The 22576-nt window shown below is 48.5% G+C and overlaps 1 protein-coding gene across 1 annotated transcript in view; it reads right to left on the bottom strand.

The window, feature by feature from the left end:
- shank1 (SH3 and multiple ankyrin repeat domains 1) overlaps positions 1–22576 on the bottom strand; it is a gene marked incomplete at both ends in the record, with an annotated part of 66380 nt that continues 43804 nt past the window's right edge. Inside the window, 12 exons of the mRNA XM_083648554.1 lie at positions 1–88; positions 3447–4331; positions 4676–4687; positions 4984–8524; positions 9188–9311; positions 10205–10320; positions 10549–10605; positions 10711–10737; positions 15120–15200; positions 16125–16260; positions 16501–16625; positions 16789–16871. Coding sequence (XP_083504680.1) covers positions 1–88; positions 3447–4331; positions 4676–4687; positions 4984–8524; positions 9188–9311; positions 10205–10320; positions 10549–10605; positions 10711–10737; positions 15120–15200; positions 16125–16260; positions 16501–16625; positions 16789–16871 — 5275 coding nt within the window. The remainder of the gene's footprint in view (positions 89–3446; positions 4332–4675; positions 4688–4983; positions 8525–9187; positions 9312–10204; positions 10321–10548; positions 10606–10710; positions 10738–15119; positions 15201–16124; positions 16261–16500; positions 16626–16788; positions 16872–22576) is intronic.

Below are 22576 nucleotides of genomic sequence, written 5' to 3'. Positions count from 1 at the left end.
TCAGCTCCGACTCCCGTCGTCCCTCCTCCTCTCAGTCCGTCCGTCCCGAGGTGAGAGCACAGAGATGGGAAACGGGCTGCTGGACAGCCTGCGGACAGAACCACAGACAAGAGGTCGCATTTGACATTTGGTGATTTGTGCGAGACGATAACGGACGCTATGGCAGAGATCTGAGTTGCTCCTGCACTTAAAACGTCAAACTGATTACGAAAGACAGAAGAAGTAATTTGTTCGAAAACTACTGTATGTGGAAAAACTCTTAAGTGGTAAATGCACTGCATTTATATAGCGCTTTTATCCAAAGTGCTTTACAATGCCTACATTCACACACACTGATGGCGGCAAGCTACCACACAGGGTGCTGCTGCGACCATCGGGAGCAATTTGGGGTTCAGTATCTCGCCCAAGGAGACTTGGACATGCAGACTGGAGGAGACGGGGATCAAACCACCGACCTCTTTTATCCAAAGCAATCGATTACTGGATGGAGTTGACTTGCTGAGCCACAGCCGCCATCTGAACAACAGACATTCCACATCACGCACTTAATGACTGACATTTGCAGGTTTTTTCACTTATCTATCCACATTTAAAAGGGCGATGTGTTGCTTTGTAACACAAATTGATCATCATTGAGGCATTAATATGAGTGCAGATTTGGTCAGATTTCACAGAATCTATCTGCTGGATTGCTTTATGGCACAAAACAGGAAGAGGGCGCTGTTCTTCCAGCACAAAAGCTTTCAGATGGAAGGACTGAAAAACATTTCCAACATGATTATCCTCCCCAGTAAAGAGAAAGTAAAAACTCAGAGTGACATCAGGGAGGGGGAGGGGGACAGGAAGCAACAGGGTTTATGGGAGATGTGGTCCTGATTTTGAGAAACACAGCACTAGCAAAACCACCAGTGAGATAGCGGCTACCAATCGTCTCGACCATGGTCTCATTTACAGTAAATTATACCAAGATTTCACAATTAATTTAACAATGACATATTGATGATGAATGATGATGAAAATGCTACACATCACACATTTCAAAACAAAACACATTTCAAATAATTGGGGAAGGTCCGGTCAGTATAGACCTTATTCGATTGACGTAACTCACGTACGGCACGCCCACCGCCGCCATGTTCTTGACATAGCGCTGTAGCTCTCGAGTGACAGCCTATGTAAGAGCAGCGTTTATAGGAAGCTATCCGCTGTTAGCGTTACCTGTATCGTTCCTGTTGTGTTCGGATGGTGACCTGCGTTATACATGGCTGTAGTAATGACAGCAATAAAGTCCCCGTGGTTTGTTTCTATCTCTACCGTCCACAGACGTGAAGGGAGCGAGACTGAGTCAGTGAGTCAGCACAGGAGATGTGTGGATAGTTAGGAGAGACAGGTGAAACCTTCTGACAGCTCCTCACAGCAAAGTCTGTTCACCTCATTTTTTCTTTTGTTTATTATTACAGGCATTAACGGCAGCATACAAACAAGAACTCTGGGGTTTCTATTGCTGTCATCACCATCGCTATTTTGTAATGGAACAGAAACGACAATAAGGCTGTTACTAGTTGTCAACTGCAGCGGTGTGCGCACAGGACGGTATGTCAAGGTGCCGTCCAGGGTTAGCGAATAAGGTAAGTCTATGGTAACTCAAGAGATTCCTGGATCGCAGACCATCGGTACTGACTGCCCCGTGTGATTGGCCCAAACTAGTACAGACTCTGTCCCATTTTGAAAGTCAGTTGTGACCATCGACTTATAAAGATGGACGCCACTTCACCTCCCGTTTAGTGAAGCCGCTGCATGTTAGATCGCCGCCCTGACGGCTGAATCCAGTATTAGGTCACAAGGCCCGCCTCCCCATGTTAGTGGATGGGAAAATTACAACCGAAATAATCACAGTATACGTCAGATAATGTTTTTCCAAAGGTGGTTTGTATCATTTTAGATAGTCATTATCATGCTAATGCCTGTGCAAGTGGTCATTTTTCGGATCAGTTTGTTTTTAAGTAGTTATTTGACATATAAAAAGGGATAAAAATGGATGATTGACAGCTGTGGCAGCCAGTCTCAAGCCGTCATTGGCTGGACAGGCTCTTCACAGTATAGAACTAGCGTTGGTTTGACATAGACAGGACACAGTGCTGCTTTGTGCTTTCATCATGTAACGCTGCCTGGAGGTCTGGGTGGCTCTGTGTGGGCCCGGGACAGAGGCTCTTAGCACGGGTAGTGGCTCCCTGGAGGTCGGGGTGGCTGTGCTGGCTACCAGACATATCAATGGACCGCAATAAAAAGAACATTGTTTTGAGAAAGGCACGCGAGGAATTAACGTTGGTTGGGGACTGAAGTAAGTTCAGAAAATATGTGTTTTAGTAGTTACTCCAGCTACGTTAGCAATAGCGTTAGCCACTTTCGCTAGTCGGCTGTTTTTCATTATTTATCGGCTTAATATTACTATAACTTAACAACCGATAACGATAGCTGGAATAACACAATAATATACACATATTTTCTGCCAGGAACTGCCAGGAAATTTGTTTTATAAGATGGGGCCTAGTACGCAAGCACCAGCCATGAGCTAATCGCTAACGGGTTAGCCGTTAGCGTCACATAAACAGAGGTTTTATTTTTGGTATTAAAGCAACAAACATTTTTATATGGATATCTCAGAGAAATGCTTTGACTGTGGGGCTGTTCGTTCTTCACAAGCTCCTTTCTTAGCTGTTGTAAGGATATACGGTAGTTAACAGAGACGAGACTAGGCAGCTAGGCTAACGTTACCACTGAGCTATATTAAATGGAACGTTACAGCAGGCTGCCCTACCCACACTATACCAGTAAACAACGTAGCGTAAAGCGTCAAGGTTAGATTTGTAAAACCAACATTTGCTCCAAAAGGAATTAAATCATAAAGTTAATCAAAATGCCACGGAAACATTAGGCTAGCTTAATCAACACAGCAGTGGATCGGATAATTTCCCCAGTGAGGCCGAGAGGAGCCTCCACTTCCGGTCCGGGCTGAGAGCACAGCAGCCCGGAGGAGAGATCTCCGACAACCAAAATCAGATTTTCGTACAGGCGTCATTTTGATAAACTGATCTCATAGTGGGACTCTTCCTGGTTACTTTTGGCGAGACAAAAAATATTACAACTTAAAGTGTTATATTTACAGAGCTAGACTGTGTATAAATACACAACGCACTGTGCGCATTCTAGAAACAGCAGCTCTACATAAGAAAGTTCAGAGGGGCGGGGAGCTCTCAGAGGTTCTCCATCAAAGGCGCTACTGCGCAGACTCTGGTTCAGTGATCTGGCCGGATTTTGGCTTCAAAAGAACATACAGGGAGGAGATAGGGACGCTCTCTCCATTCATATTATAACTCAATGGTTGTGACGGCCAAATCATGGCTATAATCAGCCTAAAAAGTGGTGCAGTGTGTCCCCAGGCCTACCTGTCCATCACTCTCCTCAGGGCACGTTCGATATTCATGCGGTGCCCCACACGTGTCACCCCCAGGTCCAGGTAGTCTTCCTTGGTGAGGGAGGGTAGGTGGGTGCCATCAATCTCGTTGTCCAGGAAACGCTCCCTGTGCTCGCCCAGGTTCAGGTATCCCAGCCAGTCGGCCACGTCATACTTTGTCCAATAGGGCAGCGGCTTGGAGGCAAAGGGCTTGGTAGGTGAGGGGGGTGGGAGGTGGGGGTAACTCAGGCAGGGGGGCGGAGGGAGTGGGTGCAGGGGCGGGGAAGACGTCCCGGACAGGAAGTGAGTTGGTGAGAGGGAGCGAGAAACCATCAAGTTGGAGTTCGAAGGAGGCGCACCCGAGGGGGCGAACAGGGGAGGGGAGGGTGAAAAGTAGGGGTCTCCCAGGGGGTGTCCGGGCGACGGAGGGGTGATGGAGCCTCGGAGGTCATACATGGCACTGTACAGGGGCGAGGTGGGGAGGAGTGGGAGGGAGGAGGGGCGTGGTGGGCCCACTTTGACCCTCTCTGATGGAGAGATGAGGGGGCTGGGCGCTCGCCTCCGCTGGAGGATGTGGGACTCTGCCTTGCGGGACTCCCGACTGGGAATGAACTGGAACTCCAGGGCTTTGGTCCGGTAGACAGGTCTGTGTTTCGGGGAGATGGGATAAGGGGAATATGTTGGGGACAGAGGGGAATGCGAACGTGGTGGCTGATTGGCAGACGGTGGCTGAGGGGACGGGGTGCGAGCCCAGTTGGGGTACTGGGAGGCAGGGGTGGGGGACGGGGACAGCGCTGGCTGGGACAACGTGACCGGGGAGGGAGACTGGGAGCGAACTGAGGGGGGGCTTAGAGCCCCGGCTGAGTCTTCCGAAAACCTGTGGATGGAGAAAAGGAGAAAAAGGAGTTCTACAGCAGAAAGAAGGATGAAATACATGCACACACCTCGAGGGAGATGGCAATAAAACACTCCATACTCATTTACCAGCTATTTCTGAACACCACTAGATTAAAGTGATTTTATACTGTTAAATTGATCATAGCAGCAGACAGAGAGTCTGCATAAATCAACACTCTTAGAGATGTGCCGAGTTAAACATGGTTTCCTCTGCTTCTCTACTGTCACACAACAAGCTGTAAATTCAACCCGGTGTCAAAGTTTTATGTTCATCCTGACAGGAAGTGAGACGAAGAAGGGAGTGTGTGGAAGTAGCTCTATTACCTGTTTCTGCTTCTGAGAGAGACACATGGAAAAAAGCCAGGGACATAAAAAAGGAAAGGTTTTACACAGCATAGACAGAACACTTACACAAGACAACCAGACAGTACTGTTCATCACAGAAGGCTTCAACATCAGTCACGACAAGTAGATAAATTAGAGGTGGCACATCGATGTGTTTACAGGTCAATCTAGCATGAACATAGAGTAGAATGACAACTATCTACATGGACATGCACAGGATCAACAATAGACCCCGCCCATGCTGTGCCACTGAAAAACACAAAGTCAAAAGCTGTACGGAGACATACCTGTGTCTGCCCAGCGATCTCTGGCTGCTCCAGGTGTCCTTGCCTCTTTGCTGCAGTTTGCTGTTCAGTTCATTGATGATGCTGGGTTTCATACTGGAGGCAGGGGGGTAAATCTTCCTCCCCTCCAGAAATGTCCCGGACTGTCCTTCACCACCCTCGCCCCACAGAGGCTTCATCTCAGGGGTGCGTGGGCGATCAAAGTACGGTGACGTGGGACGCCCCAAATTCTGTGCGTCCCTCATCCCATAGCCATCCTGGCTCTCGTCCTCCGCGTCTCTCTCATCGATGTCCTCCTCTTCCGGCTCTTCCCGCCGTCGGTGGGAGTGGAAGGAGGCGGGGGCAGTGCTGATCTGTCTGCGTAGATCTCCGGCGCGACCTCCCTCTCTGAACCTGTTGGATTTTGGGTAGGTGGAGGTTGCCGCAGTGGCATTCTGCATCTCAAAAGTTTGTCCGTCCAGGTAGCTAATGTAAGACTCTAGTAAATCTCCTCCCCTCTCCGTCTCCCCCGTCCCACCTCCCCCTCCGCTCCCGCTGACTCCCCTCTCCCCTCGGTCCAGCCGCTCTCTGACCCCGGCTCCGCTCAGAGCCAGGATGCTGTCCAGGTGGTGGTCGCTGCTGCTGCGACTGTCCAGCTCTTCGATCCCAGAGTCCACCACCGATTCCTGGGACAGTCCTGTCTTGGCAGCGGGGGGAGGACGGTGGTGCTCCCCCATCCTGCGGCTGCTTGTGACGGCGGCGGATGAGGCAGCGTGCGTGGTGTGTGTGGCGTGCGTTCGCTCCTGTTGGAGCTGAGCGGAGGTGCTTGTGGTGGTGGCAGCAGTGGTGGTTGCGGTGGCACAGCTAGCGGTCGTGGTGAGGGAGGCGGTGCCCCTGTGTGGAGCAGAGGTGGCAGCGGCGGATGAGGGCATGGGGGGCCCGCGGTAGGCTGGAGGAGGTGCAACGGTGTGAGGGGGAGGTGTCGGGGAGGAGCGTCCGGGGGTGTGCGTGCTGTTGTACAGGTGGTGGGGGTGGGACATGGAGAAAGGTCTGTGAAAAGAGCCGGGCGGAGGCGGTGGCGAGACCGATGGGGGAGGCGGGGGTCCGGTGGGCTGGAGGGTGGAGGGCGAGGGAGGGGCCATAGGGTTGGGCGACGTTTGGGAGGGGGAGTGAGCAGACTGGGTCAAGTTAGCCACCTCACTGTCATAAGACGTCAGGCTGGAAGCGGTGGAGTCCCCTGCCTGGGGCGAGGGCAGGGGCTGGTGAGCAGGAAACCCGCCTATAAAAGGTTCTTTTTGGGGGGGTGGAGGCGGTGGAGGGGGAGGAGGTGGAGGCGGTGGGTGCTGCTGTTGGCGGTTCAGGCTGTGGTTGGCGATCATCCCGCGTTGATACCCTGACATTCCCCCGTTTCCCCTGTCAAAGCTGTTAGCAAACTCTAAGGGAGGGGGGAGAGGCTCCGCAAAGACAAACTCGTCGTCCGCGTCGATTGAGGGGGCGGGGGGAGGGAGCACCATCAAGCCACTCCCAGTGCTCCCAGTACCACTTCCCCCCTGTTGGGTACTGGTGGCTGGAGTAGAGGGAGGGGTGAGGGACAGGAGGTAGGAACCGGCTTCACTTTCCATCTTGAGGAAAGAGGGCCTCCGAGGCTGCGGAGGTGTTTGGGCCGCTTGCTGAGCAGCGCTGTCAGCAGCCGCTGCAAGAGCTGCAGCCTGTTCCGCTCTCCCTACTCTGTACCCCTCTCTGTACCCCTCTCTCTCTTTGTCCCTCTCCCTGTCTCTCGACCTCTCCCTCTCCCTGTCTCTCGACTTCTCCCTCTCTCGGTCTCTCGACCTCTCCCGTTCCCTCTCCTTGTAGGTTGGCTGATAGGCCGGGGCCTGGTAATGGTGCGTGTGGACCGTTTGGTCCTCAGAGAAGCGAACTCTCAGCCCCTCTCGGGCCCCTCCTCCTTCCCGCTCCCTCTCTCCTCCACTGCCGTCCTCACCCCACACACCCCCAGCCCCTCTGAGGATTCTGGGTGAGGGCGGGCGGCCAACACTGGGCGTGGTGGCAGCCAGAGAGGAGGAGGTGACCAGGTAGGAGGAGCTGGAGGACTGGGCAGCAGACGACACCGGCGCCACACTGGACATTTGGCGGGTGAACTGGTGCTCAGTTCCCCTCCTCAACCGCCCGTCATCCTTCAGAGCACGTTCCCTGGCAGCCAAGGCCAGGCCCAGCGGCGACGTGGGGTCCAGCACTTTCCCTGTTAGAGGGTGGATGAAGGTGGTGGTGGCAGAGGGCGATGCCTGCCTGCCTGCTGCTGCATAGAACTCAGCAGGCACCGACTTGGGCTGATAGTCCGCGGCGTGCGAGGAGTACTCAGGCAGGCCGAAGGCTGGAGGCATACTGCGGGTGTGGTGGATGAAGGTGTCCCCAGAGAACATGCCCTCATCGATGGACTTGGACGGCCTCAGCCGTCCGGAAGAGCTTTCAGGCTGGCTACTGAGCTGTTGCTGTGAGATCTGAGTCCTTGTTGCTCCTCCACCACTCACTCCTCCAGCTCCCACGAGAGCCCCATCTTCATCCGTAGACATGAAAAAGGAGGCACTCCTTCTCCGGGCTTCATGGAAGCGTTCTCTGTCTCGGCGGGCTGCACCAACGATGGCGGCCCCGAACTGGCTGGTATAGTCCAGGTTCTCCTGGGCTCGGATAGAAGGCAAGCACGGTGGCGGAGGGGCAGGGGTGGAGGGTGGGGCAGGGGGCTGTGGAGCCGCAGTAGAGGGAGGAGGTGCGTGAGGCGTTTTGACTCCATCTGTCTCCCCCGAGGGAGGAGGGTCGGCCTCCACACTGCTGCCCTGGCTGCTGCGACCGCTGCCGCTGCTGGTAGACGGCGCCTTCACAATGATCGTGGGAATGGGGATGGAGCTCTTCTCCACCGCCCCCTTGCCCCCCAGTGTCCCCTGGCCCGCACGCAGGTCCTCCACCTTGGACTGCTTCAACAATGGGGTCTTACCTCTCCGGGCCCCTAGTTTAGGAAGCCCTACTCCGGCCCCAGCTGCGCTGCGGTCTCCCCGCTGTGGCAGGCTCTGGGCAGTCTGTTGTTGCTGGGGCATTACTGTGGCGATGCTGGAGGGGGAGACGGCGGTGCTGTAGCCTCTCCTCAGACCCGCAGGCTTGCCCCCTCCACCAGCCGCTGCACCAGCTCCAACAGGCTCCCCCGGGTAGCTGACCTTCCGAGAGGCCGTCCTGCTGAGAGGGGTGTGGGCGGCTGCGTGTGCATACGGGTCCACTCCCCCGCCCCCGGGGCCGGTGCTGGGACCCCCCGCCCTCTCCCTGCCCCCGTGGGTGAAGTGCACAGACTGCGAGTAGAGCTGGTAGTGCGCAGAGGTGGAGGTGGACTGGGACACAGAGACAGAGGGCTGCTGGGACGACTTGCCTCTCCAGCCCAGCGGAGGGGCGGAGGAGAACGGAGGGTCTGGCGGAGCGGTGGTGGGTGGAGGGGGGATTTCCTCCGGGCCGGGGACCGACAGACTGCGGGCAAACTTCACAGCCGGAGGATGCAGGAACGCCTTCTCCTCCTCAGTCGTCCCTATAGTACAGCGTTCACACACGGGAAGAAAACAGACAGGGATGAAAAAGGCAAAGAAGGGTCTGAAGGAAAGGCAGACAGGGATACAGAGGGAGTAGAGAAAGGTGGATGAGGGAACGGGGGAAAGTTGTTTTGGAGAAGAGGGTGCAGCAAGGAAAAAAAGTTGAGGGTGATATCTGAGAGTGTCTGTCTAAATCTGCCTGCCCATCTACCTACCAGCCAGTCTGTCCTCAATCCTGTCTGTTAGTATGTCAGTCTGTTAGTACTTTATCGAACAGGTCCACAAACACTCGGCAGTTGAACAGCGTCACACAACAGCTTTTGTTTAGTTGATGTGAGAACAGTGAGTAAGCAAAGCCTTAGTAAGCAGCAAACCAGAAGTTAAGCCAGCAGAGTCAGGCAAGGAGATAATGATGTATTTGGATATAACAAATAGTAGTAGGGTGAGTATAAGACAGACAAATTCTTATCTAGACAGTACAACACAGGTAACTCTAAACAGGTATACGGTGAGCTACAAATACAATACAAAGTACGGTGCTCTGCGGACTCGGACAGACATTGTTGGCAACAGACAGACAGTTCGGCACAGTGGAGCGCTACTGGTCTAGAGGACAGACAGACAGGCGCACGGAGGGGCAGACGGAAAACAGACAGCCTCACCGATGGACCTCTGCCGCTGCATACCGTGGTGAGGGGCGTGGCCCGAGGCGTACTGGCTACGGTCATAGCCGAGGCCCGGCCCCGACGACATCATCCCCATCCCCGACTGATCCGTGTAGTTCGGCTGGCGAAAAGGAGCGGCAGTTGGAAATGAAACAGAGGAAACGAAAAGACAAACTAATAATACAGTTTGAAATGCAAATACCGGTAAGCCATATTGATGCTATTTGTGCAGAAAAAGGGATTCGGTCATATGAGCGTGGGGAGAATTTATTTGAGAAGTTGGAGTTTTGGAAATGAATCCTACTTGTGGGTGGGTTTGAGTGTAGGCTACCTCAATGTGGAGGCGTGGCCATTTATCATATTTCTGTTTTTTATTTAAAAAAATAAAATTGTTTGGTATGTATAGCATATATATGTATATATATATACATATACTGTACATATACATATATATATATATATATATATATAGAGAGAGAGAGAGAGAGAGAGAGAGGGAGAGAGAGAGAGAGAGAGAGAGAGAGAGAGAGAGGAAACTGCACTTTGGCAGCTCCAAATGGCAGCAAAAGGTAACAATTTGAAATTGTATTACCCAGAAATCATATAGGTAACGTCAGTAAACTGTGCACACAGCATGCTTTATACCAAACAATACCAAAGGGAGAAGAGAGGTTAATGTTGGTGACTCCAGCGTCCTATTCCAACCCAATTTTGCTGTATCCAATAGACCCTTTTCACAGTGGCCATTTTGTGTCGAAAAGGCAGGACCAACACAGGTGCAAGCAGAACACTAATGAGAGTTTCCAACTTCCATAATTGGAAGTTGGAAACGCTCACTAGTGTTCTGCTTGCACCTGTGTTTACCCTGCCTTTTCGACACAAAATGGCCACCGTGAAAAGGGTCTATTTAGAACCCAATCATACTAGTCAACCATTCCTCAGTCACCAGTCAGCTGACAGTCACCAGTGAACACACACACATATATTTCAGGGATGATAGTGGATGACACACACCTCGTTGCCGTAGAAACTTCGTCCCCTGTCTCTTTTTGCCACTTGACCCCGCCCCCCTGGCCCCTCGTTGGTGCTGATTGTCTGCTGAGCTGCTGCAAGAATTTCATCAAGTTTATCTTAGGGAGAGAGAGAGAGAGAGAGAGAGAGGGAGAGAGAGAGAGAGACAAGGCAATGCAAAAGGAGAATGGACAGCAAGAACAAAATGCAGGAAAAGATGAGTGAAAGCGACAGAGTTGACGAAGGTGGGTGAGAAAAGAGGGGAAGAGGTTCAGGATCATCACCCACTGACAGGGGCAGAACATACCCAAAAACAACAGAACACACAACAACATGAGCTGGCTTACTCAAAGCCATCTGATAGACTGTCCTCTTCTTCTCTGTAACTTGGGAAGACTCGAATTCTAAAGGAAAGAAACGCAGAATAAAGCCAGTGAGTGGCCGAAGTAGGAGTGCATTTTGGACGGACACAAACACAGTGCGTGAAGCGAGAGTGCAGCAGAGCATACCTGATTTCTTTTTCCAAGGGGTAGCAGCTGGAAAGAGGACAAAAGGAGACTTAAGTTTTGGCAGGAGTGAAAGTGCGATAGCGTTGTTACAGTGAATACTAATCATATATTCCCCGGGGCCTAACAAACTGAGTCACCTCGCCAAGCTTCTCTGTCTAAGATGTAGGAGAAGGTACAGCACACCCACACGTCAACTCAAGACAGCCGGGGCATGCACAATTATGTTATGTTACGGTAAATACGCCGCGCACGCACACACAGGCCGCTTGCTTTCGCTCACTCTTAACATATATGCACACACAGTCACAGACACACACGTGGAATATTAGCCTGAAGATGACGCCCACCTCTCTCCACTGTTACGGTGTTAAGATCCAGCCAGCGTTAAGGTGAAGATAGAGGAGAGGACAGAGGAAAGACAGAGTTAGGGAGTTAAAACACTGGACCCCAAGTACACAGGAGGGATTAAAGGTGACCATTCAGTGTATGCACCCATTGGTGTGTGTAGACTCGGGATAGGGTTTTCTGCCATTTTTATTTATTATTGAGCATTTAATTGAATCATGTCCGGTGGTTAAATTGAGTATGAAAGGGTTGTGATTCTACATGAGGTAGATCTAAAAATAAGGCTTTATTATGGATGAGATTGTGTCGAACATATTTAATCAACACCTGCTTGAAATAGCGCTGTGAAAAACAAGGATTCGGGTCCGTTGCAGGAAGATTTCCATTTGAATGCCCTTGTTATCTCGCAGTGTGACTTCCAGCTGAACTGGGACACTGCACCATTCACAGAGGTGAGATGGTTTAATAGGCGTCACAGCTAAATGAATTCTAATGCATTAGAATAAGCATATGGCAGGGGCTGACATGGCTTCATCACACCATCTCCTCTCACCTTGACTCGCAAGGAGGCGCAGGCAGAGAGGACCAAACTTATGTCTCACTGCAACTTGGGCACCTAGTTAAGATATTTAATATGCACTCTACATAGTCAAACTGAAGTCATTAAAAAGGATCAAATCTAGGATAAAGATTTAGTTCTGTTTATCTTGCTTATTAAAGGGCTGCAATGCAGTATTCTTACACATCAATATATCATGCCAAATTAATTGTGATACCTTGGTATTAATACTGTAAACAAAATAAGACCATGGTTAAGATGATCGGTAGCCTCTATACGCCAGTGGTATTGTTAGTGGCAGTGCTTCTTAAAATTATAGTAAGACCACATTTCCATAAGCCCCGTGCTTCCTCTTGCAAAGAGCCCTACTCAGTTTGCTGCTACTTGCTCTGTTTGCACTTGAAGAACAGCATCCTCTTCCTGTTCTGTGCCATGAAGAAATCCAGCAGATTTCCCGCCAAATCCAACAGTGTCACACAATGTCAAACGCATTGTAGAAGCAACTCTTCCCTGCTACTAGTCTCATTTGTTTACAGTAATAACACAAATGTCTTAGAATTCATGTGGTAATGATGTATTGTTGTCAAAATGCTTCATGTAGCACCTTCATTTGCTCAGTCAATACATATTACTGGTGCTATTGTATGAGATAATACAGATCTATTCTGGTAGCTGTGTGGGGTCATCTGGTTTGCAGGTGGTGGTAGGGGTGGGTGGGGGTTTCAGGGAACTGATAATACCTGTGTTTTGGACTGGGTGCTCATGCTGTGCTGAGGGCAGGTGAGGGGAGGAGATGAGGGGGGCCGGAGCAAAGGGCTGATCTCTACACTCAGATTAGCCCGCGTCATATTTTAGCTAACAGGGCGGGGCATTGAATTGGGGGTGTGGGGGTGTCAGTCAGTGTTTGTAAGGACAAGTAGCAGGGAGGTCCGGAGTGCTGATCTGGGACCAGCTCAGGGAGACCCACAGCTTCCCCTCCCAGCACCACATGTGTCATCTGCTCATAAATCACCAGCTGTTCACTGGACATGATCTAGACAGCAGCGGCAGCCATAGTGACCGCCAAAGACCGCCAGTGTTTCCAAAATAACAAGGTGGAATGTAAAGAGCTGGTCTACATTCAGGTCTGCAGATGTGGGCGTTGACCCTCGCCATGCACTCTGCTCCTCCCATTTTGGCTCACACAGAGGCAGTGTGAGCAGAGCCATGCTCACGCTGTTACCACAGCAACAGACCTCGAACAAGTCTTTTTTCTCAAAAATTACTCATCACAAAAACGTAAATCTTTGCCGTGGGTGTTAACAATAGCTTTGGCTTGGGTGTAATTTCGTCTAAATCAGTGCTATTTCAACAGGATCTTCGCGGGTAGAATACAGTCTGCAACTTACAGGGTAAGTACAGAGTAAGAGAATCTGTACTTACAGGGTAAGTACAGGGTACAACACACTAGAATGTCATTTTAGAGTTTAATGTACAAGGAGCAGACACAACGAACGCGTTTCAGCTAACAGTCTTCATCAGCGTTGATCAGCGTACATTAAACTTTAAAAGGACATTCTAGAGTGCTGGCCTTTTTCCTTTTTCCATATTTTGCCTTGGCCCTGCACCTAAGTTGAACTTTATTCTTGAGTGTGCTCGCTATTGTCGATTTACAGGGGTAACAAAATCTGTACTTACATGGTAAGTACAGCCAGGGTAACAAAATCTGTAAAACAGAATCAACAAAATCTGTACTTACATGGTAAGTACAGCCAGGGTAACAAAATCTGTACTTAGGGTAACAAAATCGTACAACAAATCTGTGCTAGGGTACCAAATCTGTACGTACAGAGTAAGTACAGGGTACAAGATGTGAATTCACCGCGCCCATGTAGTTACACTGTAGTTACTATGTTTTGTTACCCTGTACAGATTTTGTGACTTTGTTACCCTGTACTTACAGTAAGTACAGACTTTGTTACCCTGTACTTACCCTGTAAGTTGCGGGCTGTATTCTAAAGCGTTACCTCTTTGCAGTTTTGGACAACCTGCATTGTGGTACCTATTTGCGTGGACCCCGGCATTATGCCACGACCATGGCACGTTTTAGTGCTGTTGTTGCATCATTGGCTGACATCTTTTCCTACTTTCAAAATAGATCATGTATCATAAAGTATTCATATTGAATATTGATGCATAACTAATCCAGCCAGAATTTGTCTGGTACTGTAAATGGCTGAAGCCACTGCAGTTCCCTTGATGTGTTTATGTAGGCTATGATTAGGATGTCTCATAGTAGCCTACCGGCATATGTGGGCATTTTTATATTGTGCGCAATGCAGTTATATCTTTACGTTTGTAAAAACTCATTGTTATGCCAATGTCGAATGTCTAATTAGCTAATGCTAATGTCATGCTAGCCTATGCAATCATCAAAAAATGTTATAGGTCCCCAGCAGTTGGTGCTCTAAGACCATGTAGTCAGTCATTTCGTAATGTTTAGGCTGTTCATTCTACAGTAAGCTATATGGCTGTAATGAGCCCCAGCGTGCCTCCAATGCGCTTGTTGTCTTGATGTGTTCTGGAACCTGTTTACTCCAGACCGACTGGCAGGAACACCGACCCTGGTGTTCCGGGACCTCATCATTTACAAATTACGCACCAACCTAAATAATCTGTAGATGTTTTTTAGGGGAAGATGCCGGCAACAGAAGGCCAAATCCTGCAATTTGATGCTAATATTTTGAAAGCAGACAATTTGCAACGAAAATGAGGCTGAATGAAAACTCTTCTTCCTCTCTTCTTCCTCTCAGGTGCCCCTCACAGCCCCCCCGCCCTCCAGTTACCTTGGCAACAGACACTTGCTGGGTGTGTGTGTGTGTGTGTGTGTGTGTGTGTGTGTGTGTGTGTGTGTGTGTGTGTGTCTTGAACTGAGGGCTGGTACACTGGTCTGTGGGCATCAGGGTTCAAGCTGTAGGCTGGCTGGGGAGCAGTGGGGGTGCAGGGGGGGGTAAGGGGACAGAGCGAGCAGAGGGTGAGTGCCGGGTGGGGACACTTTTTCTGGGTGGGGTTACCTGTAGTGGGAGTGCTGGAAGTGACAGTGTGGAACCTCTGAAAGAACAGTGAAATGCATTGAGACTCTCATCCATCCCCTGCTGTCTTCTGCTCCTGTAGTCCCTGCTCACCCTCCGACTCTCTACCTAACCGCTATCTCTCTCTGTCTCTCTCTCTCTCTCTCTACCTCCCCACTTTCTTTCTCTCTATATTTAGCCCCAACTCAACTCCCCTTCACACCTCCAGTATCTTTAGCAACCCCTAACACTCCCGTTTCACACTGTTTCTCTCACTCCTCATCACCTCATTCTATAGCCACCTTTCCCCCTCTCCCTCTTCTTCTTCAAAGGACTCTACTTTCTTTGACTGCTTCCCCCTATGAGTCTGAGCTGCTCTGTCTAGTCTTCCTCTTTGCCACTCCATAACAGAACAGAACAGCCCATAAGAATCTTCATCTGACCCCATTTCTTACCCATCTCCTCCAGCTCGGAAGTCATGGATTTGGAGCGCAGGGCGATGGCCGGAGTGCTCAGCCTCTTACTCTGCTGGGGGACTGGAGGGGAGGGAGACAACAGTGGTCATGCGATAATGTCCCTCTGAGCTGGTCCATATGATGCTTAACTACTGGTTTGTAAATTCCAAATGAATGAACGTTAATCTACCGGGGAGAGAGAATGGAATCTGCACATAATCAGGACAAAAAGCAGATTATCCAAACATACAGCTTGTGATGGTTAATAAGATAGTTAAATCTTCTTTTTAGCAACACAAGCCTGTGGCTGGACATTTGCTTGTTGGTGATCACATATGATGTGAAAAATTAAGAATTTGACCCATAAATGGGATAAAAGAGAAAGAAAACATAGAGACCAAAAACATCATGACAACAAATTGATGATTGTATTTTGTAAAACATAAAAAATAACATTTCCATAATACTGTATGAGAACAAACTGTTGATGGTATAACTATATCTTTGTTATATCTTGTGTGTTGCACTTCTCAGTTTATGTTCTTCTTAATTCTCTGTTTGGAGATTCTCCTATTTCCTTGATAGTGTCCAGATTCTGTTATGCAATTTTAATCCATAATGTGCAAAACCAGAAGAATTGTACATGGAGTGAGTAAAAACTGCAATAACACACGAATACAAAACATAGAAGAATATGGATTTATCCCATCATTTGTTCTCATGGTATAACTTTGAGGTCTGTGCTCTCAAATCTTTGCACTATTTGATACAAATTCTTTACTCACTTTATGTTAGCCTGGGTAAACCCAGCCTCCACGTGACCTGCTCTCAGACCTGCTCTCAGTCACTACTACTAGTGACTGAGAGCAGGGTAAGCCTGAGAGCAGGTCACGTGGGGGATGGGTTTACCCAGGCTAACTTTATGTATGAAAGTCTTCTTGATTTACACTTTAAGTGTTACATTTTGGCAGTTTTAACCACCAACAATCCTCGTTCGCCTCTTACTTTTCTTCCTGGAGCCCTCCTCCATGTCGGGGTTGCGGGTTACCATCACCACCTTGACCATGAGGCTGTTGCCACCTTGCCGGATCATGTTGACCACCTGCCGGTGACCAACCTTCACCACGTTCTGACCATTCACCTGGGCGAGAGACACAGAGATGGAGGGAGAGAGAGGGAGGGAGGGAGGGAGAGAGAAAAGAGACAGAGAAAAAGAGAGAAGGTGAGAGAGGGACAGAGACAGATTTGTATTGTCTTTCCTCAGTTGTATTTAGATGCTTTGGGCTATTTGTAATTGTGCCAGTGATTTCAGACTGTGAGGACACGTAATGCCTGACCCCTACTTCCAACCCCGTAATGGACTGCTAAGTTGTGGCAGCACCTCTATCAGGAAGTCGCCCATCCTGAGACCGGCTCTCCAGGCCACGCCCCCCTCGTCCACAGACTCCAGGTACTGCAGGGCAGGGAAGGCCGGGGTGGGAGTGAACTCTTCGATGGGAGTCTGAGCTGGAGACGCAGAGAGAGGCCACGTTAACCATAATGTAATAAACTAATGTGTTTACAAAGTGGTGTGTGTGAGAGAGAGAGAGAGAGAGAGAGAGAGAGAGAGAGAGAGAGAGAGAGAGAGAGAGAGAGAGAGAGAGTGTGTGTTTATTTCATGTTAACTTACCCTTGGCCCCTCTCAGCACAAAGCCAAAACCCTCGCTGTCTTTCTTCTGCAGAAGCACTGTCTTCTCCTTGATTATATAGTCACTACAGAGGAAACACAGAGAGAGAGAGGGAGAGTTAGAGACAACTAGAGATAGAAAAGACAGAAGAGGAGGACAGAGAGAGAGACAGACACACACACACACACACACACACACACACACACACACACACACACACACACACACACACACACACACACACACACACACACACACACACAGCAGGGTAAGAGAGGCCTACATCTACAGCCTTGCACATTTGTATTCACCCGCTGCAGCAGGAGGGCGCCTTAACCCGCGGGGTTCAGATCAAGAGCTGCTCAAATCAAGCTTTGAGAGGGACAGAGACAAAGCTTAAATAAACACATTTACCTGGTCTCACCTCACCCTACTGCTTCGCCCCCCGCTGGCAGCATCCATTGACAGTAAAAAGAGATGGTCAGAGTGTGTGTGTGATGTCACCCATTGGTTTGCGGACTCCGTTTGGCATTTTGGCCGCTGCCATCTTGATTTTCACACAGCTCGCACGAGACAGCATGAGAGCGCGAGAGAGCAGGGGTTTCCCACAGAGCCACAGCTCCGCCTGCTATTGGTCCATGATTGGACGATCACTGCACAGGCCACCTGTCAATCAGGCCCAATACATAATAGTCTTTTCTATCATCTACAAACGGGCGAGTTATAGCCTATAAGATTTCACCCCCAGTACAATTGTCATAAAAGGTGAAATTAGCTACACAGACCAAAACCATTTTCTTTTGTTTTTTAACCAGGCTGTAAACATGTTTATTTATGGTGTAAGGATGGGCATTTTAACATGTGGGGGTCTATGGGACTGACTCGCCTGTGCAGCCTGCCTCAAGTGGCCATTCGAGGAACTACAGTATTTGCTGCACTCCTACAATCTGCTTTTGGATATTTTGCAGAAATGTTTTTGTATGTGGATGGATTATTAATTAGCCTTATGCCCAAGTTCACATGCTCTGTTAATGAAATAAAAAATATAACGCTATAGGGAAATACATCATCTTTTAGTCTCATCAGATCAGAGTAGTGATTAAAGGGTTGGGTGGGCCCCGGAAGATTTTCAGATTTCAAAGTGGGCCGTGGCATCCTCAAGTTTGGGAACCCCTGGGTTAGACCAATATTCTGGTTTGTTGATATATCAGGTCGATGTTTGCCATTTATTACAAATTGGATCCAGGTCAGTCGCCCACTGGAGATGATGCAGTTTGTTTGATTACATACCGTACTTATTGTTTAACTGATAATACTACATTGGTTGTCTGATTACGATGCAGTATTGTCAAATCATGCTCTTCACATTGTTGTTTTGTATTGTGTGAATGCATGACTTTATGTACTTTGTATGTGAGCTCACTAAGACAAATCCCAATCAACTTGTTGACATGGCAAATAAATATTGAATCTTGAATCTTGATTCCACAGTGAATGTGCATGAACATGTTTTTGTATAGTTTTGTTTTGCATGTTTGTTTTCTTTTGTTTTTGTATTATTTAGATTTTTTTAGAGGTCAAATGTAAAGATATCGAATGTCTGCACAAAATATTGGTCATTGGCAGCTTCAATCCCAAAATAGTGGCCTTCAAAAACCCTTTTTGGTCGAACCCGAGCTACTACTGGTAATTTGAGCTGCAGTCCCTACAGTGGCTGAGTGAGTTAAAATGGTGTTTTGCTCTGCTCCACTGTACTGTATGTTTGACAGCAAGCTCTAGCAGAACCTCAGTAAGAGATGCTATATATGATGGTGCTGCTTGTTGCCTCAGCAACAGCTAGAACTGGACGCAGGCAAACTTGCTTGTGTTGGTCTACACCAGAGAGCAAAGTGTGCATGTGCACACGATCAGTCATCTACCGAGGAGAAGAAGGATCCTTCACATGTGGAGGCCAAAGACAAATGCCATGTTTTGTCCAGTCCCACATAGGTAGAACCAGAGGAGAAGGACTCCACTGTAATGAGGGAGAAGGCCCATATATATAAGGAGACTCCTTACATCAACGTTAAAATTCACATCTGTTCTCTCATCTCCACTGAAGTGATCATAACTTTTCATGTACAGTAGACCGACAATAAATACATCTTTATCTTCTCATCTGTCACTTATGTTGTTATAAACACTAATGCATGGCCTTTGAAGTCCACTTGTCTTAAAACACTAAAATGCTCCTTCCCGGCCTCTTCCCTCTGGGGTTGCAAGTAACACCACGCTGTTAACATGTGAGGCATCTGTCTTCATGTGAAGATCCTGCCAGGTGAAAATTCACAGCTAAGGTGTGAAGATTCATTAAGTAAAATTGTCTGATTTTGCTTAATTGTATTAATTAGATACTGTTCAATAAAGAACAGCATGGATTGTAGGAAATTATTTTCCCAAGTGGTGCACACTGTGTTGGAGTTTGAGCAAACATGATGGTATGAAGTTGGGAGACTGCAACATTAACAACTCAATTGTCTCTGATAAATCTAAACTATTATAGTGTAAATGATAGCACTATTATGGTAGGACTGACATCGGAACTACATGCAATTTGGTGGATTCTTTCATCCATAAGCACACACATTTTTAAGATGACTACTAGCAGAATATCCGTCCCTGTGTGTCTGGGCATTTTGTCAGGCATCGCTCACAGAGTTGGCATGGGGTTTTCATAGTTCACTTCAGCAGCTGATTACAACCAGGGCTGTAGTGGAGGCTAAACGCACGTAAACGCCGTTTACGCACCTTTTTCAAAGCGACATACGCTCTCTCCTCGTTGGAAACAACTGAAAAAAGACGCTGGAGCTTAGGAAAAGAAGCTATATGGACACACGGCCTAAATAGCCATTTGTGCCCGTTTAATTGCCCCTAATTACCTAATCCAAAAATGCGGCTCCATTAGGGCACCTGCAGGGGTGCTCTTTTCTTCATCTATCCATCTCTCTGGTGTCTGGAAAAAAGTATCAAAGTAGAAGTACTCTATTGGTATCAGTATCACTGGGTACTAGTACTGGTATTGGTACTGTCTGGTATCGGAATTTTTTTAAATGATACCCAGCCCTAGTGAGTGGGAGTGACACTGCTCTGTGTGCAAGCCATGAACAGAGAAAGCAATGATTCATTCAGTAATGTCCTGCGGTCAGTCAGTGAGTTAGCGAGTGACTGTTCAGGCACTTAACAGGTCTTTACATTGATGGGGTCATTTTATCCCCTCCTGTCCACGAGTCAGTCTCTCAGCAACACACACTCACAGTCTACCTGTGGCTCTGTTAGGTTAAGAACACACACTCACGGTCTACCTGTGGCTCTGTTAGGTTAAGATCACACACTCACAGTCTACCTGTGGCTCTGTTAGGTTAAGAACACACACTCACAGTCTACCTGTGGCTCTGTTAGGTTAAGAACACACACTCACGGTCTACATGTGGCTCTGTTAGGTTAAGAACACACACTCACGGTCTACATGTGGCTCTGTTAGGTTAAGAACACACACTCACGGTCTACATGTGGCTCTGTTAGGTTAAGAACACACACTCACAGTCTACCTGTGGCTCTGTTAGGTTAAGAACACACACTCACGGTCTACCTGTGGCTCTGTTAGGTTAAGAACACACACTCACGGTCTACATGTGGCTCTGTTAGGTTAAGAACACACACTCACGGTCTACATGTGGCTCTGTTAGGTTAAGAACACACACTCACAGTCTACCTGTGGCTCTGTTAGGTTAAGAACACACACTCACGGTCTACCTGTGGCTCTGTTAGGTTAAGAACACACACTCACAGTCTACCTGTGGCTCTGTTAGGTTAAGAACACACACTCACGGTCTACATGTGGCTCTGTTAGGTTAAGAACACACACTCACGGTCTACCTGTGGCTCTGTTAGGTTAAGAACACACACTCACGGTCTACCTGTGGCTCTGTTAGGTTAAGAACACACACTCATGGTCTACCTGTGGCTCTGTTAGGTTAAGAACACACACTCACGGTCTACCTGTGGCTCTGTTAGGTTAAGAACACACACTCATGGTCTACCTGTGGCTCTGTTAGGTTAAGAACACACACTCACAGTCTACCTGTGGCTCTGTTAGGTTAAGAACACACACTCACAGTCTACCTGTGGCTCTGTTAGGTTAAGAACACACACTCATGGTCTACCTGTGGCTCTGTTAGGTTAAGAACACACACTCACAGTCTACCTGTGGCTCTGTTAGGTTAAGAACACACACTCATGGTCTACCTGTGGCTCTGTTAGGTTAAGAACACACACTCACGGTCTACCTGTGGCTCTGTTAGGTTAAGAACACACACTCACGGTCTACATGTGGCTCTGTTAGGTTAAGAACACACACTCACGGTCTACATGTGGCTCTGTTAGGTTAAGAACACACACTCACAGTCTACATGTGGCTCTGTTAGGTTAAGAACACACACTCACGGTCTACATGTGGCTCTGTTAGGTTAAGAACACACACTCACGGTCTACATGTGGCTCTGTTAGGTTAAGAACACACACTCACGGTCTACATGTGGCTCTGTTAGGTTAAGAACACACACTCACGGTCTACCTGTGGCTCTGTTAGGTTAAGAACACACACTCACGGTCTACATGTGGCTCTGTTAGGTTAAGAACACACACTCACGGTCTACCTGTGGCTCTGTTAGGTTAAGAACACACACTCACAGTCTACCTGTGGCTCTGTTAGGTTAAGAACACACACTCACGGTCTACATGTGGCTCTGTTAGGTTAAGAACACACACTCACGGTCTACCTGTGGCTCTGTTAGGTTAAGAACACACACTCACAGTCTACCTGTGGCTCTGTTAGGTTAAGAACACACACTCACGGTCTACATGTGGCTCTGTTAGGTTAAGAACACACACTCACGGTCTACCTGTGGCTCTGTTAGGTTAAGAACACACACTCACGGTCTACATGTGGCTCTGTTAGGTTAAGAACACACACTCACGGTCTACCTGTGGCTCTGTTAGGTTAAGAACACACACTCACGGTCTACCTGTGGCTCTGTTAGGTTAAGAACACACACTCATGGTCTACCTGTGGCTCTGTTAGGTTAAGAACACACACTCACGGTCTACCTGTGGCTCTGTTAGGTTAAGAACACACACTCACGGTCTACCTGTGGCTCTGTTAGGTTAAGAACACACACTCACAGTCTACCTGTGGCTCTGTTAGGTTAAGAACACACACTCATGGTCTACCTGTGGCTCTGTTAGGTTAAGAACACACACTCACGGTCTACCTGTGGCTCTGTTAGGTTAAGAACACACACTCACGGTCTACATGTGGCTCTGTTAGGTTAAGAACACACACTCACGGTCTACATGTGGCTCTGTTAGGTTAAGAACACACACTCACAGTCTACCTGTGGCTCTGTTAGGTTAAGAACACACACTCACGGTCTACATGTGGCTCTGTTAGGTTAAGAACACACACTCACGGTCTACCTGTGGCTCTGTTAGGTTAAGAACACACACTCACGGTCTACCTGTGGCTCTGTTAGGTTAAGAACACACACTCACAGTCTACCTGTGGCTCTGTTAGGTTAAGAACACACACTCACGGTCTACCTGTGGCTCTGTTAGGTTAAGAACACACACTCACGGTCTACCTGTGGCTCTGTTAGGTTAAGAACACACACTCACGGTCTACCTGTGGCTCTGTTAGGTTAAGAACACACACTCACGGTCTACATGTGGCTCTGTTAGGTTAAGAACACACTA

The sequence above is a fragment of the Poromitra crassiceps genome (assembly GCF_964638095.1).
Source record: "Poromitra crassiceps genome assembly, chromosome: 13".
Lineage (NCBI taxonomy): Eukaryota > Metazoa > Chordata > Actinopteri > Beryciformes > Melamphaidae > Poromitra > Poromitra crassiceps.
Note: the sequence above shows the minus strand (reverse complement) of the source record. Positions and strands in the feature narration are given on the sequence as shown.